The sequence below is a fragment of the Azolla caroliniana genome, unplaced genomic scaffold (assembly GCF_043228905.1).
Source record: "Azolla caroliniana isolate FFs.n. ecotype wild unplaced genomic scaffold, voAzoCaro1.0.p SCAF_14, whole genome shotgun sequence".
Classification (NCBI taxonomy): Eukaryota; Viridiplantae; Streptophyta; class Polypodiopsida; order Salviniales; family Salviniaceae; genus Azolla; species Azolla caroliniana.
This window is the reverse complement of record NW_028230449.1, coordinates 15,861,336-15,879,313: the sequence shown is the minus strand read 5'-3', so window position 1 is coordinate 15,879,313 and position 17,978 is coordinate 15,861,336. Positions and strand designations below refer to the sequence as shown.

The 17,978-nt window shown below is 36.7% G+C and overlaps 2 protein-coding genes across 4 annotated transcripts; one reads left to right on the top strand and one right to left on the bottom strand.

Moving 5' to 3' along the window:
- Positions 1-3,823: 3,823 nt before the first annotated feature.
- Positions 3,824-8,177, bottom strand: LOC147855594 (uncharacterized). Its single transcript, XM_087330467.1, has 5 exons — positions 8,149-8,177; positions 7,823-8,084; positions 5,761-7,565; positions 5,176-5,255; positions 3,824-4,831 (listed from the first exon to the last, which is right to left on the bottom strand). Exons 1-5 carry the CDS (start codon positions 8,174-8,176, stop codon positions 4,727-4,729), a joined length of 2,280 nt encoding a protein of 759 aa, XP_087186593.1. The 5' UTR covers position 8,177; the 3' UTR covers positions 3,824-4,726.
- Positions 8,178-13,164: 4,987 nt separating this feature from the next.
- LOC147855593 (uncharacterized) lies at positions 13,165-17,298 on the top strand. Of its 3 annotated transcripts, none has more exons than XM_087330252.1 (12): positions 13,165-13,299; positions 13,495-14,538; positions 14,719-14,808; positions 14,895-15,131; positions 15,220-15,441; positions 15,514-15,625; positions 15,705-15,878; positions 15,964-16,343; positions 16,466-16,581; positions 16,681-16,748; positions 16,823-16,910; positions 16,981-17,298. In XM_087330252.1, exons 2-12 carry the CDS (start codon positions 13,498-13,500, stop codon positions 17,057-17,059), a joined length of 2,607 nt encoding a protein of 868 aa, XP_087186378.1. In that variant the 5' UTR covers positions 13,165-13,299; positions 13,495-13,497; the 3' UTR covers positions 17,060-17,298. The 3 variants fall into 3 exon arrangements, with proteins under 3 accessions (XP_087186378.1, XP_087186376.1, XP_087186377.1); XM_087330250.1 differs by having other exon boundaries at positions 16,796-16,910; XM_087330251.1 differs by having other exon boundaries at positions 13,167-14,538; positions 16,796-16,910.
- Positions 17,299-17,978: the final 680 nt, after the last annotated feature.

The following is a 17,978-nucleotide window of genomic DNA, read 5'->3' as shown; positions in this document are numbered from 1 at the left end:
AATCTCTTAAGAAAAACAATAAAATCATAATCCTAACTGCTGACAAGAATGTTGGAGTGTGTGTTCTTGATAAGGGCACGTACTATAACAAAGCTATAGAACACCTTTCCGATACTAATACATATAAAAAAGTCTCCCACTATCCACTTGAGGAATTATCCTATAGATTGAAAAGCATTGTTAATAACCATCTTGGTACCCTATCCAACATAGAAACCAACTACATACTACATAAACCCTCAAAAGGGTACCAAGTATGCAATGTCTATTTCCTCCCAAAACTCCATAAAAACCCAATAGGTTTTAGACCTATTTGCTCATACAATAACTCCCTTTTTGAACAAACATCAAAATGGCTTCACCACCAACTCATGCCTATCCTTCTCCTTCAGAAGCAATATTTGAAAGACTCACATTCCCTTGTCCAAACTTTAGAACATCTCAACCCTAAACCCTAAACCCTAAACCTTTGATGTTGAATCTTTATATCCCAGCATACCCCCTAGGTTAGGACTTCAGGCTTTACGAAAAATGATTGCCCCACATTTTTCATCTTCTAAAACTAACCTTATCAATACACTTAGTGCACTCACGTTAGAATATCACTTTCTATCCTTTGATGACATGATCTATCAACAAGTCAAGGGTACAACCATGGGTAGTAATTTTTCTATAGTTTATGCATGCCTATTCTTAGCTCACTTAGAGAACTCCCAACCATCACACCCTAATCTTTTTTATTTCACTAGATATATAGATGATGCATTCAGGATATGGACGGGTACTAAACCCGAATTAGAAAATTACCTCCAGTTCTATAACACCTCCACTAATAATTGCATCAAAATTACCATCACCACTTCTCCCTTTAGATTACTGTTCTTATATTTATGGATTAACCTAAAGAATTCACATTTCTCCTTTAATTGCTACCAAAAGCCCCAAAATGCCTACAAGTATCTCTCATTCTCGTCAGTTCACCCCCTTCACTTAAAACGTCATTTTATTATTAATGAACTAAAACGATACCTAATTAGAGAAAGTACCCCCTTAGGTTTCCTTCGAATGAAAAAACTATTTTTTAGTAGATTAGTTAAGAGAGGATATCCCCTTTCTTTTATATTAGAGAATTATAAAAAGGTCCCATTTAGCGCTAGGAAATCACTAGTATTTAGTAGAAAACCTAAAAGTACCCTTATACCTGTCATCTTCAAACTTAGGTATACGAAAGATACCCCTAGATTAGGAATTCACGACATGCTAGAAAACCTCCACGCGGATTTAGCCACACATCCCCAACTATCCGAACTACCGCGACCCTTCATATGTTGGACTAAGTCTAAGTCCATTCATTCCCTTCTCGTCAAAACTAAATATAAATCCATAAATACTCCCACTTAATACTATATTCCTTTTATATCCCATCCCTATAATCCCCCTCTTCTTAGAGCCCACCCCCACCTATCACTTATCATATACATACATATAACCCCCCTCTAACCCACTTTCACTTATCAATCCTTTGCATATCACAAATCCCCGTTTCCCTCTCTCCCATCATTCAATTCCTATTCTCTCTCTCTCTCTCTCTCTCTCTCTCTCTGTCTCTCTCTGTCTCTATATATATATATATATAAACCTTCCCTCTTGTTGTAAATGACCTTGGCACTAATGAGCTCTACCTAGAGCAAAATTAGTTTGCACAAGGTCTTTCTAATGAAAATTTCTTAAGCTTTTCTTTTTTTCTCACTCACTCTTCTCTTCTTCTTTCATCTCATTCTCTCATTCTCTTTTACTCTTGTTCACCTCTAATCCTACTCACCTTAGTTTCACTTGCATCATTGCTTTATTTCTTTTCTTACTCTTCCCATATCATCTCAATAGTTGGGCTAGTTCGCTCGCACTCCTTGTCACGACGCTACGGTCACAACAATTAGTGAAGTTAGTCCCCTGTTTTCAAAATGAGTGCTTAGGTCTACTAATGCAAGGTATAGTAATCAACTTTGACAAAGTATATGTGCTTTTAACACTCATCACATCTCTTTACATAGACATGAATATCCATAAAAAGTATCAACCACCACTAACTTGCTTGCAATATCTTTCAAGATGCAATGTCATCATTGAAATGTTCATCACCACTTGTACAATGACCTTTCTCAATTTCTATGTGGTCCAACAAGAACCTACATAGGACATCATCATGGCCTTTCTAGTACAAGTTCCCTCTAACCATTGTAAACGAATCACATCTTCAACAACACCCGTGTTATGTCTTTTGGGAGTTACTACAAGAATAGGAGCCCCCATGTCAAGACTCAAACAATGTTAGGCACTTACTCAAGCAAAACATTTATAGAAAAGAAGGAAGCATTTGGCCTTTCGTCAACAATCAATCCCTTATGTTCTTCTTTGCTAACTAGCTAGGAGAAATGGTACAAAAGGATGTGATCTTCCCTTTCCTAGGTATGAACCTAAAGTCAAATTTGAAGAGAGACATAATTCAATGGGACATCCACCGTAATGAGCATGTCTTATTCATCAAGTTTGATAGTGATTGATGATCCAAATAGAAAAGTGGCAAGCTAAAGGTAGTGTCCAAAGTTTTTGATATAGTGAATCATACTTATTGTTTTGTTCTTGGTTGGGTTAATGGCTAGAGAAAGTTATGTGTAAGTCTATTTTATCTTTGCCTAGTTTGGCTAGGACAATACCAATCGCAAACACAAAGCATTTGTTTGGTCAAGGAAATCTTTGTCTCAATCTCTCAATTGAGTGGCTTTCTCTTAATTGAGTGGCTTCAAGATCAATGCCCTTGCTAGACTTTCTTAAAATAGCCAAATTAGTGCACTCCTTTGGCTATTTAAATTTGTCGAGTAAACCATACAAAGGATTCGCCTTCTATGATACCCCTTGCAACATCAGGAAGACTAGAAGTGTATTGTCTTGCATCGGGATAGTGTGCATAACTACCTCTGGTGGTACATCTTCATGTCCTCATAGCTCCATACAAACACGTCCTTGATTTCTTTGAGGAGAGTATTACTAATTTGGCTTCCTCTAGAGGAGAGAAATCTATACCCATGAAGATCGATTTTCATCATCACCTAATATATTATTTTTAACTTGTGTTGGACCATCAAAGACATGCATTGGGCCTAGTGCTTTCCTTATAGGTCAAATGTACACAACTAAGCATGACATTTGCTCATATAGTTTGAAATAATTACCACATGCTCATATACTCCTACACAATAATAGACAATGTATTTTTGTTTAATTCTAATGATTTCCTTATACAATCAACAACCAACTACTTGTGCGTATATAGGTTACAAAAGTTGACACTACAAGGTACACATGTCTAGTTGAATCCCACCCTAGCTCACTCCCTTTCATATTCAACATGTTTGAACAAGCAACCATCCTCTCTATAGTCATCTCACATTTCTTTTGTATATACATAGCAATTTCCTAATTAGTTCTTCCTAATCCTATAAAAACATTGATACCTTTTTATTGCATACTTCAAGAATCTTATTAAATGTCAAAAAAACTTATTCTTGTTATTTCCACAACATCAGAAAAAACTTAAACCACATCAAAACTATATGATTTCATGCAACAAAAAATACTCATAGGGTGTAAGCGAAACATTTCCAACTTTAAATGTCAAGAAGATTATTAATAGGATATGATGGCGGATCATACAAGTATTATGATATCAATGCTACAAAAAGTGTTTTTGCATTAAATCATCTATTTTAGTACTAAACACCAATATCTAGAAACTCAACACAGTGTCAGCTTCCACTAGTAAATATCGAAAAGCTCGACTTCATGTAAGATGATCATGAAATTGTAAGTCAAAACTTCGATATATATGGCACAAAAACTGTACATTCATACATATGTGTGTATACTGTTTGGATTATCTATATTTACACTTGCTAATCCCACATTAAGTTAAAAGTTATCCCCTTCTTCAATATATGTACATAGATAGGGGAAGCAAAATATGTTAATAATGATCCACAGCCAAAAATGCTCTCCATCAATAGTCACACTCTTCCTTCGCTTGCTTTAGCGATTGCGAGGAAACCGGCATACGAAGGCATCTTTTCACTGTTGGTTTCATATCCTCAGAATCCCAGTCAAGCACAAAATGTCGTCCAAAATCCATGTTTGGCCTTGTAGCATTTTCATTTCCCATACAAATCATGGTTTCGGATCCACCCTGGTCATCATCATCCACAGATATCACCTCTCCAAGGATCTGGCAAATGATTTTAAGTATAAAATTGATTGCAGTTAGCATGGCACAATAAACATTACATCCGTAAAAGGTTTTGGTGATTATTAAACACCATGGTAGGAAGGAACGGCTCAATGTAGATCAAGCAAGAACTATGTCTTTGAAGATTAATAAAATATCAAGATATTTGAAGTTGAAAAGAATCCATTCATGTAATGCCTCTATGATAGAAAAAAAAACCGAAACACTTTAAGACAAAACAGTTATTTTTACTGCTAATTTTCCAAATCAAAATTGACAGGAAACTGTTACAAAGGTGCACAGTGTACCAACATGAACATGATCAGAATAATATTTTATTTTCAATGATAAAAATTTCTTGTTACAAGTAGAGGTTTTCCATGCACGCCCAGTTTGCTTGTTTTTAAAATTATTATGTAGCTCTAATTGTTCGTTCGACGCAACAAAGAGTCAGGATATATATACCTCACAATCAGGACCATCAAGCTCGATACATTCTGGATCTTCTTTTTCCTTCTCTACCCATGGTTTGAATGCACCAGAAGTGCCAGCATGCTGAGCACATAATAAAGGATTCAATTATGTATTCCATCAAAGAATGTACAATTTTCTTTCATATGGTCTATAAGATAAGTCCATGTTTTCTTATGAAGAAGTTAACTTTTATTTTTACTTCCTTATTCATCCTCTTCTCAGTTTTAATGTCCAGACCTCACGAAAACAAAACTGTTATTGATTGTAAGATCATTATAGCAGAGGTACCCTTACTCAAATTATCTTCTATTCAACGTTTTCCGTTTTTGGGTATGGTGAGTCCTTCATAAGTTGCACATGATTACAAATCCAAAAGAAAAAAAGAGAGAAAGAGAACATGCTGAAGCTCTAGAAAAATGGATTACCTCGAGCCAAAAGAAGAAACCACGCAAAAGTCTAAGCTTCTCTTCTGGAGAGGTGTTTGCTGTGAGCCTAGATGCAAAGTCTGCAAAAATCATGACAATAAATGTTCTAAATTCCATACAAACAAGTCTGCCTTCAAATTTTGAAATTCCTTTCTATAAGCGCATATGTTTATTATTCACTTCAGCCGATCACACCTATCCTAATCGCTTTCTGTTTTCCTGATTCTTTGATTCAAATCATGAGAAATGCTATTCTAAGATTCAAAAAACAATCCCTAAGCTTCTTGTAAAACAAGTCTCTCCTTTGGAGATTAGAAGATCTTATACATATGAACATATAAGGAAACTATTCATCTATTTATATTCGACATTAGCTTTAAAAATGGAATCACACTATGCAAAATACAAATGTTCAAACTTCGAGATTTGCTTTGGACATTAGCCCTTAAAAATGTAATCTATTACCAGACAACCTTTAAAATACATATCAGACTCTTCAGGATCGATGTAAGTTTGTTTGACTTAGTAATAAAGAGAAACTTACCTACAGAAAACCAAGTCAAGTGCTTTTAATAATTTGCACACCTGGATAGTAGTCAATGTAAGAGAGACCCAGTCTTTTTGTTGGCAAATCAGATGTCCCTACTCCTGTCTCCACACTCTTGCAGACCATTCTGCGGCATCTTACATTTTCCCATTTATCTCTTAGCTCAATGGCATTGAATGGAGCTGAAAGAATGGCTTTAAGATTATATTCAAAAGCTTTCCTTGAATGAAAACATATCGGCACCCTTAAGACTGATTCTTTTCTGCCTGTTCTTATTTTATCTATACCTCTATCACTCAGACTGCTTTCCATGGTAGCACCACATGTCCTAGAGTCATAACCATGATCATCATTCTGTAAGGGTTCTAAACTTCTTGTGTCATCAAAATCAGGTTGAACCTTTGATCTTTTCGCTTCAGCTGTTACAATGTGCATTTCACCGTTAACTTTGGAAATTTTTTGTCTTGCACAAGACACATGGCACGCATCATGTTCTACTTCAGACTCCATCAACACCTCTGTTTTTACTTTACTTTTATGATCACACATTAGGTTAATGCTTTTGGTACAACTATACATGTTAGAGTCATTACCCTTGGCTCGATCATGGAATGCCATCAAACTCTCGATTATATCTAGTCCTTTCAAGCTCATTTCACTGCTTTTTCTAGCATTGCTATATATTTCAGTGTTGTAGCCCTTCTCTTGATTGTGATATTTCATCGAACTCCTTGCTACTTCTATTGCTTTCAAAACCATTGGATTGCTTTTGCTGGCATTATTATACACGCCAACATCTTTGGTGGAACTACTATACATGCTAGAGTCATCATCCCTGGCTCGATCATGGAATTCCATCAAACTGTCGGCCTTATCTAGTCCTTTCAAGCCTATTTGACTGCTTTTGTTAGCATTGCTACACATTTCAGAGTTGTAACCCTTGTCTTGGTGCTCATATTTCATCAAACTATTTGCCAAATCTATTGCTTTTAAACATACTGTATTGCTTTTGGTGGCTTTATTATGCACACCAACATCTTTGGTGAGACTATTATACATGCTACAGTTGTTACCTGTGGCTTGATCATGGAATGCCATCAAACTCTCAGTCATATCTAGTCCTTTCAATACCATTTGACTGCTTGTGGTGGCATTGTCATTATTGTTATCTTTCATCAAACTCTTTGCCACATCCATTGCATTCAACCCCATTGGATTGCTTTTGGTAGCCTTATTATGCACACCAGCATCTATTCCTTTCAAATCCCTTAAATTACTCTTGGTAAAATCGCCACCAATGTCTCGATTGTGAAAAGAAAAGTGACTCTTTGTCATACTTATATCTTTCAAGACAATTGGGGTGTTTTTGGTGGCACTATTATTCATGCAAAATCCACTGCTAATGTCTTGATTGTGAGAAGGCATCCTACTCCTTGACGCACTTATATCTTTCAAACCCATTGGACTGCTTTTGGTGGCACTATTATTCATGCAAAGTCCACTGCCAATGACTTCATTGTGGGAAAACAACAGACTATTTGTCACATTTAAATCTTTTAAACCCATTGGATTGCTTATATTGAGACTACTATGCATGCCAGGTTCATTGCCTATGTCTTGATCATGGCATGCTGGTGAACTCTTTGTCTGGTCTATTCCTTTGAAATGTGACTTACACCATCCTCTTCCTGATTTTCTTGCACTTATGTCTTGTGGAGATTCCTTTGTTTTCAAATGGATCAAGTAGTCATGCACATTGTCGAAGCCTGAAGCACTTAACTCGGAAACCAATATTTTTGGTGGCAATAACCCATCTTTTGCACGACAGGGTCCACAGTTGCAACTGTATTGATAGAAAAATATGAATAAATACATAAAGCAGTACAGGATATGACCACTGGTACAGCATTGATAGCAAAATAGAAAAATATGAATAAATAAATATGAACAGCGATAGGATGAATCCACTGGTAAAGTAATTCATAACACATAAACGAAGCAAATATTCACTACAGTTTGTTTAACACAAGCAAGTCACAGAACTTATTCACGAGGTTACTTTTTAAAGGGAGAAAATTATCATAACAAGAAACAGAGAACCAGTTCTTGCAGGCAGGGCCACATCCTCCCCTGCATTTAGGGCAAATCCAGCGGCCATAGAGGAGCTCGACATCGAGGTCTTCTCCATGCCGAGTCCTGAGACATCTTCTGCAAAAGGCTGAAACACATTTGTTGCACCACACCTTCTTGTCAACGGTTTTCTGACGGCAGAAGTGGCAGGTAATCCCAACGGTGGAGTCGTAGACACAGCTACCCCTGCTCCTCCGACCTGCATCCTTCCTCTTCTTCCTTCTCTGTGGCGCTGAAGAAGAAGAAGGAGAAGAAGAAGAAGAAGAAGAGATTTCCTGAGTCTTCATTTTTCCTACACTCTGTTTCACTTTCTTCTCTCTGCATTTTATTTATTTATTTATTTATTTATTTATTTATTTATTTATTTATTTATTTATTTATTTATGAGTTTGTTTATTTAAGTACTATTTAGCTATTTGTTTATCTATTCTCTTTATCTACATAATTATTTCTTTGTCTATTTATTTATTTATTTAAGTACTATTTAGCTATTTGTTTATCTATTTCTTCGTCTATTTATTTATTTATTTAAGTACTATTTAGCTATTTGTTTATCTATTCTCTTTATCTAATTATTTCTTTGTCTATTTATTTATTTATTTATTTAAGTACTATTTAGCTATTTGTTTATCTATTCTCTTTGTCTATTTATCTTTTATTTATTTATTTATTTATTTAAGTACTGTTTAGCTATTTGTTTATCTATTCTCGTTATCTAATTATTTCTTTGTCTATTTATCTATTATTTATTTATTTATTTATTTAAGTACTATTTAGCTATTTGTTTAACTATTCTCTTTATCTAATAATTTCTTTGTGTATTTATTTATTTATTTATTTAGTACTATTAAGCTATTTGTTTATCTATTCTCTTTATCTAATTATTTCTTTGTCTATTTATCTATTTATTGTGTATTTATTTATTTATTTAAGTACTGTTTATTTATTTATCCTTTTTCGCTTTGTTTAAGATTTTTTTATCTAATTATTTCTTTGTCTATTTTTCTATCTATTACTTATTTATTTATTTTCACTTTGTTTATTAGGATTGGTTTAGGGACAAACCTATGGAACTACTAACTTGTGACTTCTACGATCATGTTTTTTGAATCGTAAATGGAATTGGTTTGGCTGAGCTAATGGATATACATCATATAGATGCTTCTTGTTAAAGCTTCGGAGAATGGTACTCGAAGGATTCAAGGTTTAGATCATTATAATGCAAACTATTGGATCGTATGGGAAATGATTTGAAGGCTATAAAGAGGATAAGGATGGCTAAAATGTGTAATTAAGAAGAAATTACCAAGAGAGTATGTGTCTCTTCTCAATGACATGGAGCATAATAAGTACTATGAGATAAGGGTTGGTACTTACACTAAATCAAATTTCAAATTTCTTTTGTTGGTTTGAATAATGATTAACTTTTCCCCTCTCTCTATAGGATGGATTGCCCAATGCAAAGCCAAAGGAGAGGTTATTGCCTTAAAAGCAAGTATACAAACTTGCCACATATCTCGAAGTTGCAAGGGGGATACACACATGTGTGGTTGAACTTCTATGGATGAAAATGAGATGGAGCAATATGGAAAGTTTCTTCTATCATTAAAGTGCAAAGTGTTCATCACAAATAGTTGTGTTCTTTTACTATAGACAATATACATGCATTGGGTTTGAGAAATCATCTAACGTCGATGCAATATATCTTCAAAGTATCAACATACGTATACAAACTTGCCACATATCTCAAAGTTACAAGAGGATACACACATGTATGGTTGAACTTCTATGGATGAAACAGAGATGAAGCAATATGGAAAGTTGCTTCTATAATTAAAGTTTTCTTCGCAAAGAGTCGCTTCTTTTACCATATAGGTTGTACATGCAATGGGTTTGAGAAATCGTACACTATTAAGGCAATATATCTTTTAAGTATCAATATCGAAGTTACTCCAATGGATGGGAGAATGAGACTATTTGGATAGGAGATATGTTATTACGGTTCAATATGTTGTTGTACCCCCATAGACACCTTTCGTTCAAGCCATATGATCATTAAAACCTTTATTGTAACTCCCACGACCAACAGAAGGATAGAGGCTAGAGTTCGAATTGATTCGTGGGGATCTCTAACAATATCGAGCAAGATGCATAATAGTTATTAGCATGCACGCCTCACTACTAGATTACAAATTATATCAAATATTTTCATAAGGTGGAATTGAAAATAATATAAATAGTTGTGAAACAACCATGTTTGATTCTCTAGTTAATGCTAAGTTATTTAGATTAGAAATGGACGCAAAACTAAAGAGAATTATGGATATATGTTTGTAATTTCTTGCATCTATGAGAATGTGGTATGATGTATGACTTGGGAGGTGGAATCCCATACACAACTCTGTGTTAAACAAGGATGGTTTATGTGTAGATGTATCAGAAGAAAACCACTATGTTAAAAAAATAAGGCATGAAAAAAGTTACTCCAATGAATATAACTACAGTGTAAAGTTTTTGGCCAAAACCTTTTGAATGTGTAGTAGGTTGAATGTTAATAGCTCTAAAACTTTACGTTGTGAGGGCATCGTTACCTAATCTCTAATCAAGAAAGAAAGTTTACTACGTATTGGAGGTCACATGCAATGTAGAAGAAATCAATTGTTGGGTGCTCAAGAAATTCGTCATTGACACTTCAGTGACACTAGTGTTTCCCAATGTGGTTAAATGTGGGTCGACAACATCTCTAAACTCACTTGGAAGGTGTCTTGGAAATGTCTGAACACGTTTATTAAATTTTTGTAATTCAACATACAAATGTCATACATTCTCGTGCTTATCGAGAGTATATCACTTCCCATTGAGATCACGGAGTGGGTAGTGGAGTACATGCTCAAAGGTTAAAAATAAAAACCCTTACACAGACATCCTATATCGCATAGGAACCTAGTAAACAAGTTTGAGAGGCACACAACACGTTTATTAAATTTTTGTAATTCAACATACAAATGTCATACATTCTCGTGCTTATCGAGAGTATATCACTTCCCATTGAGATCACAGAGTGGGTAGTGGAGTACATGCTCAAAGGTTAAAAATAAAAACCCTTACATGGACATCCTATATCGCATAGGAACCTAGTAAACAAGTTTGAGAGGCACACAACAATAATATATCACATTTTGGATTGATGCAAATTAAGAAATGGTTTGGAACACACAACACATTGTCATGAAGTATGCATCGCACACGTATAAACAAGCATTGAGCATGTATATGCAAGTTTTGATCAAGCAACATAAAGATAATTTATAAAAAATATTCTTGTTGAGCGAGGTCTCAAGCTTGCAAACTTTAGGATCAATTGTATAACCTCCACCAAAGGACCATGAGAAAATTTTGAACGACTTATGATTTTCTATATATACATATACATACATATATACTAAAGCATTAAGTTATAACATTTACATTAGATTAGATTAAACAAACCCAATACACCACATAGAACATACTCAAATGGGAAAAAGTGTGATTGGACTTAAACCCTCTCAAGAATTTGTGAGCCATGTTGCTCTTTTATTCTTCCCCACTCATAAGATACTCAATGTTTTTCTCTCTCCCTCCCCAAACACACATAAGATGATGTACCCTTTATTTAGGGTCTCTATTAGAGACATAGACTAATGTAAGCATGAGATAAGGATAGAAAATAGATAGAAAGGAGAGAGAGAAAGAAGGGTGCCGATCCACCTGACCACTCCCAAGTGAAGGGATCGAGACGGACTCGAGCCTCGATCGGTGTCCCATACCATCACCGTGGCGTCGAGTCGTACCTGGTGCTAGCGCGCTCGCTACAAGAGTTGACCCACCACAAGACAGAGTCTCGACGTAGTCAACAAGATGATGAAATGAGGGTAGCTAGGCCTCTATTTATAGCGATACCCAAGGCCCCCAGCCATGTTCACACTTGGCCTAATGGGTTGTCTCAATCCCGAGGATTTAAAAGTAATCCTCCCCTTCTTTACACTCTCGTTTAACCCTCACACTTATCCACGTGTATAGAATACTACGGTAAATTCTCACCACGGGATATTATATGGTCATGCTCGTAACAGTCTCACATGCACTAAGTGCTAAGAGCATTTCACCACGTATTGCTCGTGCTTTAACTTGCACACAATGATCCAGTTGTATACATCTATAAGAAATTTTTTATTGAATGGCTATGATAATTATTTCTAGTGGTATATGTATAATTTCTTTTAAAAAGAGAGATTCTGGACTTGAAACTTGCACTTATGGTGCCTTAATAGATTCCTTAATGAATGAGGCTTCTTTGCAATGTTGATGCACACGATTTAGAAGAAATAAGAAGGCTTACATTTTACACTTGATATTACGCACACAACACCAAACCATAAAACCATTTCCATCTTTGAATGGGCAAATCATATTGGCGCACATAGAGCTCATCCCCTTTATTCACCATACACACAATTACATCCATCACTGCACTCTCCTTCATTGAGGTGAGATATTAGAACGCACGTGAGGGGACTTGTTGTTTGTGGATATTTTATTCTAAAAACATAATTTAAGGATCACACTCTATCGCAATGCTTCACCTTTGGTTGTGAGCAAAATTGCTTTCCCCACATCGTCAACTCGATCCAATCTCTATCACTCACAATGTGCACTCAAAGTCTCAATGGTAACCTTTAGTAATAAGACAAGTGGGCTCATAGAACGATCGAGTCATGGGCCAAACTTCAAAGATTAGAATGATGTGTTGCTTTGGGCTCATAGAGATGCATACATACATACATCCATACATACACATACACAACCACAACCACAACCACAACCACATATCCTTCATGAGAGTTTGGACTTTACGTTTATTTGGAGGACAAGACATGTGACCTAGAGCAACATTGGGAAACCCCACAATGAAGGGATCTACAACTACACGACGCGATTGTGACAATGTATGTAGTTCAAGCACCATCTCACAGAAATTAATGAGATTCCAAGACACACACACACACACACACACACACACACACACACACACACAAACACACCAAAGTTCACACGGAGCCTCAATCACATACAAAATGCCGAGCACAAGATTACCTCGAGCACACTCATCAAATGACCGATCCGTGACACAACACCATGAAACAATATGTACATACTACACACACAGACACTTTAGACACAAAAAATATAAACCATGAATCCTCTGCCTCCCCTCCCTCATGTGTAGCTAACTAATTTAGCTTTGCCCCAGCTTACTGAGGTGCCCTGTTTTTTTCTTTCAGAGCCTAGAGGTACAGAGGAGGAGATGGAAAGAGCCCTAATTCTTTGAAAATAACTTCTCTTTCTGATGCTGTTGGAAGGAGGCAGCCAAGCTCTCATCTTCTCCTTGGTGGATATAATAAAGGGTATGTGTGTGTGTGTGTGTGTGTTGCATCCTCAGGCTGTTTAGACTCTGTCAGGGTTGTTTGCATCTCCATCACAGGGATAACATCTTACCTTGACTTGAAAGGATTCCGGAATACCTATGGAGTTATGAGATCAGAACATACCCATTGGTGTAGAATGAAAACACTGATGTAGGAACCCCTTTTTATTCACAGATTATGAAGGCCCCAGCTGTGAAGAAAATAGTTAAGAAAGAATCTGTTGCTAAAACAAATTCTCCATCCAAAACCTTATCGACTGCAATAGCACCTGCAAAAGATGTTATACATGCTCAAACTTGTCTGTTGAAGCACCCGGAAACCTTAAACATGGATTGGAAGAATGAAGATGAAAGAAGCAATTTTGATAGTATACAAGCAGATGCGCCCAAGCGGAAGAAGAAAATTATAATAGTAAAGAAAACAATAGTTGTTCGGAAAAAAGCTAAAGCTGTTGCCCTTTCTGCATCTGTTGGGATTTCCAGTGTTGAAAATCAGTCTGATGTGATCATCGAGAATGCTACAAAGCAATCAACTCGCACTGATTCCATCACTGAGAATAATGTCTCAAAGGAAGCTGTTGCTTTGGATTCAACCACTGAGAAAACTCTTGATAAGGGAACTACCACGTTGATTAGCTCACCTCAAGAAAGCAAAAAAAATAAATCACCTGCCAAGGATAGAGGTGGCATCGAAGACGGCAAATCCTCTATACAAAGGAACGAGCCGAATTCAGACGGAAGAGCGGGAAGTAGTATCCTTACAAGTAAGGGTATAGAGGCTGAGCATGAAAAGCCACATCATGAAATTGATCATAAGAAGCAAGAGGAAAAGTTTGTTGAAGGTGAGTCTGAAGAGGCACTAATGATAGATGTTGCTGCTGAGGGATTCCAATGTGAAGTTGATGAGTTTGATCCGGATGAAAACGATGAAGAAGAAGAGGAGCAGGAAGAGGATGGGCGGGGTAGAGAAGAATACACTGCCCAAACAAGGCCTATTGCAGAAAGGCAGAAGAGAAAAAGGTTAGAGGTTTTTGTTGGTGGACTTGACAAAGATGCAACAGAAGCTGATGTGAGGCATGCATTCAAATCATTGGGGGATGTTGTTGAAGTGCGATTGATGATAAATCCAGTAACTGGGAAAAACAAAGGATATGCATTTGTTCGGTTCGGTAGTGCTGATCAGGCTGCTAGAGCCTTGACTGAATTTGCTGTGACAAAGGTAGATGAATGCTCAACCTTAAACGTGGCTTGTACATTGATTTTTTTCTTATTTTAGATGAATACATGCACAGTTACATTAAAGATTTTTGTCCAGCTCCAGCCTTCTCAAATTTGTACATTCCTTGGTAAAGTCAACTTATGCTTAAACTTTTCATCATGTCCCTTCTCATGTGTTCAGATACGTGGTAAAGAATGTGGTGTGCTTCCGAATCAAGATAATGACACCTTGTTTATCGGTAACATATCAAGAGATTGGAAATCTTCAGAGGTTAAAAAAACTCACGTCTTCTTGATGGTGAACAATGATGATTGTTGATTTCCCTAAAAGAATCATTGTCATCTCTTTGATTTCAGGTGTTTCAAAAACTCCAGGAGTATGGAATTGATGGTATCGAAGACTTAACTTTAATAGCTGATCCTCATAATGAAGCATTGAACCGAGGGTATGCATTTTTGGAGTTGGCTACACACTATGATGCTGTAAATGCCTTTCAACGCTTGCAAAAGCCAGGCGTTCAGTTTGGCCATGACAGGCCTTCTAGGATATCATGGGCCCAGCCCTTAAATGAGCCTATCTCTGTCAACTCAGAGGTCTAATTTGCTCTATTATAAACTATTTTCCGGAAAACTTCTCAGGAAGCAAGTGTAAAATCTCTTTGCCTTTCTGCTTTTTGTGAAGGTGAAATCTGTCTTTGTGGATGGTATCCCATCAAATTGGACAGATGATAATGTAAAGCAAAACTTTGGCAGATTTGGTGAAATTGAGCGCACTATTTTCGCGCGTGATATTGCATCTGCCAAAAGGAAAGACTTTGCCTTTGTTAATTTTGTGAATCCAGAGAGTGCATCGGCGTGTGTTGAAGCCTGCCAAGAATTAGAGCTTCTGGATGAAGATAGGAAGGTAATTTGAAATGAACATAGTTTCTAAAGACTACCAGTGCGACTTGGGATGTATTTCCAATTTTTGTTTCAGGTAAAGGTAAAAGTGTCTTTCACAAGGCGCATGCATAAAAATAGAGGTGAACAATGGAGTACACATAGAGATTATGCTGGTCAGAGTAGAGGACAGTTGACCAGGGTTGAAGGTTGGCCGTTGACCAAAAAGTAATAAGTAATAAATGAATAAATGATTTATGCTAAGATGTGTCTCTAACCCTTTATAAGGTTGGTCGAGGGCCCCACGTTTTGGCTCAAAAAGAGGTGGTAGAGGGTTTGATTGGAATAATGGTAGACCAGGATACGGAGGGAAACGTTTAGATGATGAGGAAGACGTTCTCATGCTAGTCAGAACTTTGAGGGAAGAACAAGGCTCTTGGGCTTCAAATGCAAGAGGCAGAGGTGATAATATTATTCATACTGCCACTAACTAGTGAGGGGTGCTGCCAGATTTTAGACATCTAACCATTATAGTTGATGCATATAGGGTCTCAATATGGGAAAGGCCCTACAAGAGGTGCTCACTCTAGGAACAGGGAGAGTAAATCATATAATGATAGACGAAGTGGCAGTGCTAAACCCTTCAGACATAGGGAACAAGATGTTACTCGCGTGCACAGTAACCATTTTTCTGATAGTGGTGCATTGAGAGGAAGGATGCCAGGGCCCGGTGCTGCCAGGGATGATTACAAATCTCAGCATTTTCATCAGCGAGATCCATCTCCTAGCAGTAGATCTGTTCGCATAGACCATTATGTTTCTCCATATGATGATGCGGGGCCTCACATATATGGACGAGAAGGTGCTGGTAATGTCCACGATTATGGTGAGTCAGCCCTTGGAATGAGGAGACCAGCTTCAGTTTGGGTATGTAGGGGCATTTGACAATGATAATATTTCATGTCTTTCAAGTATATATTGCTCCTTCTGAATCATTTTAAAAGTCTAAACTGGTCATATTTGAATCATTTTTGTGTTTCCCTCTCTAGGATGAGGATTCTAGCTATTACAGTTCTAACCGAAGAGCATATCCTAGGGCTAGAGTTGACTATGCAGCTTCTGGTCCCTTGCCAGAGACACTTTTCCAATATTCAGGCTTTGTAAGGTGTGATATGTTGTTCATTTGCTTTCTCGAAGAGCATATTCCTAAGTTTTGGACGCCAATTTAAATCTAGTCATTTTGTTTTCTTTTGTATTGTCTTAGGTCTCCGAGTGGGCCCAGTGTTAGGCAAGGGAGGACAGGCTTAGCAGAACCTTACTATGGTGGTGGAAGTAAGTGTGTTATATGTGTTTCTTACATATCTCTCTCATACATATAGTAAAAATGGAACTGATTGAGAATTCAGGTGGAGTTGGGAAGGTTGGGACTACATCAGCTTATGACGATTATAACACAATGCTTCTAGATACAGCAACCTATGTCCCTGAGGTTTTGTTTTATAATTTACGTGTAATGATTATGTGCTTGCTAAGGTGGATTTATTGATCTGATGTTTTTGCAGAGGGATACATCTATGTATCCATCTTATCATGGTGGTCACATGGATTCTACTTATGACCTTCAAGGTCCTAGATATTACTGAAAGCAGGTGGATTGTTGGTCTACTGCTCCCATTATTAACCTCTTTCAGTGCAGTTCTGATGGGTTTTCTTCATAAATTGGGATACTAATTTTCCACCTCAATCCTTGTTTTGAGGTTTAGGGCAATTAGTTTACAAGCGGTCATGTTAGATTAATCATGCCATATACAAATATTATAAAAGATTTTGTATACTTGAGATTTTAATTGAAAGAGATGAAAAATTGCTCTATTTCATCTCATTGCATGTGGTGATTATTATCTCATGGCAAGCATGTATTGTTGCTCAGTGGAAAATTAGCCTACATGAAATGAACAATTACAGTCAGCAATCTTGACACTAATTATGTCAACCTGTCTTAATGCTTAAAGGTAATAGATTTTTGTTGCATGTGTTGTCAAATGGATTCATTCAATGCTCATCCTTGTTTCGACTTTATTAGAACTCGAAATGCTCTTTAGACAATGTGATGCCAATTCATTTTTTCTCAATTACCTGAGGTCCTTTTGGAAATTTTCTTGAAGTGATATATCCTTCTTATATTTTATATTACTCTTGAATCAACAATAGTAGATGGGCAAAGTTGAAATTGGTTTCTTTCCTTTCATCCCCTAGATTTTTATCGAAGTGCTTATTTTACGTGTTTTTATCTTTCCATTCACAATGTTTACAGGCAGGTGTGTTTGCAAATGCATTGCAAACAAATATCGATTCAAAGAGGTAACCTTGAAACACTCCAAGAAAATGCAAGAAAAGAGAATACTAGTATGAATAGCATAATCTGATGAAACCCTTGAACTGCTTGAAGATAGGTGAAGGATAGGGTTCTATTGTTTTCAGATTGATAGCTTATGGTTTCATAGGGCGTCTCGAAATTGGAAATGGTAAGGTTAAAGAGGAATGACATGTGTCATGGTGGCA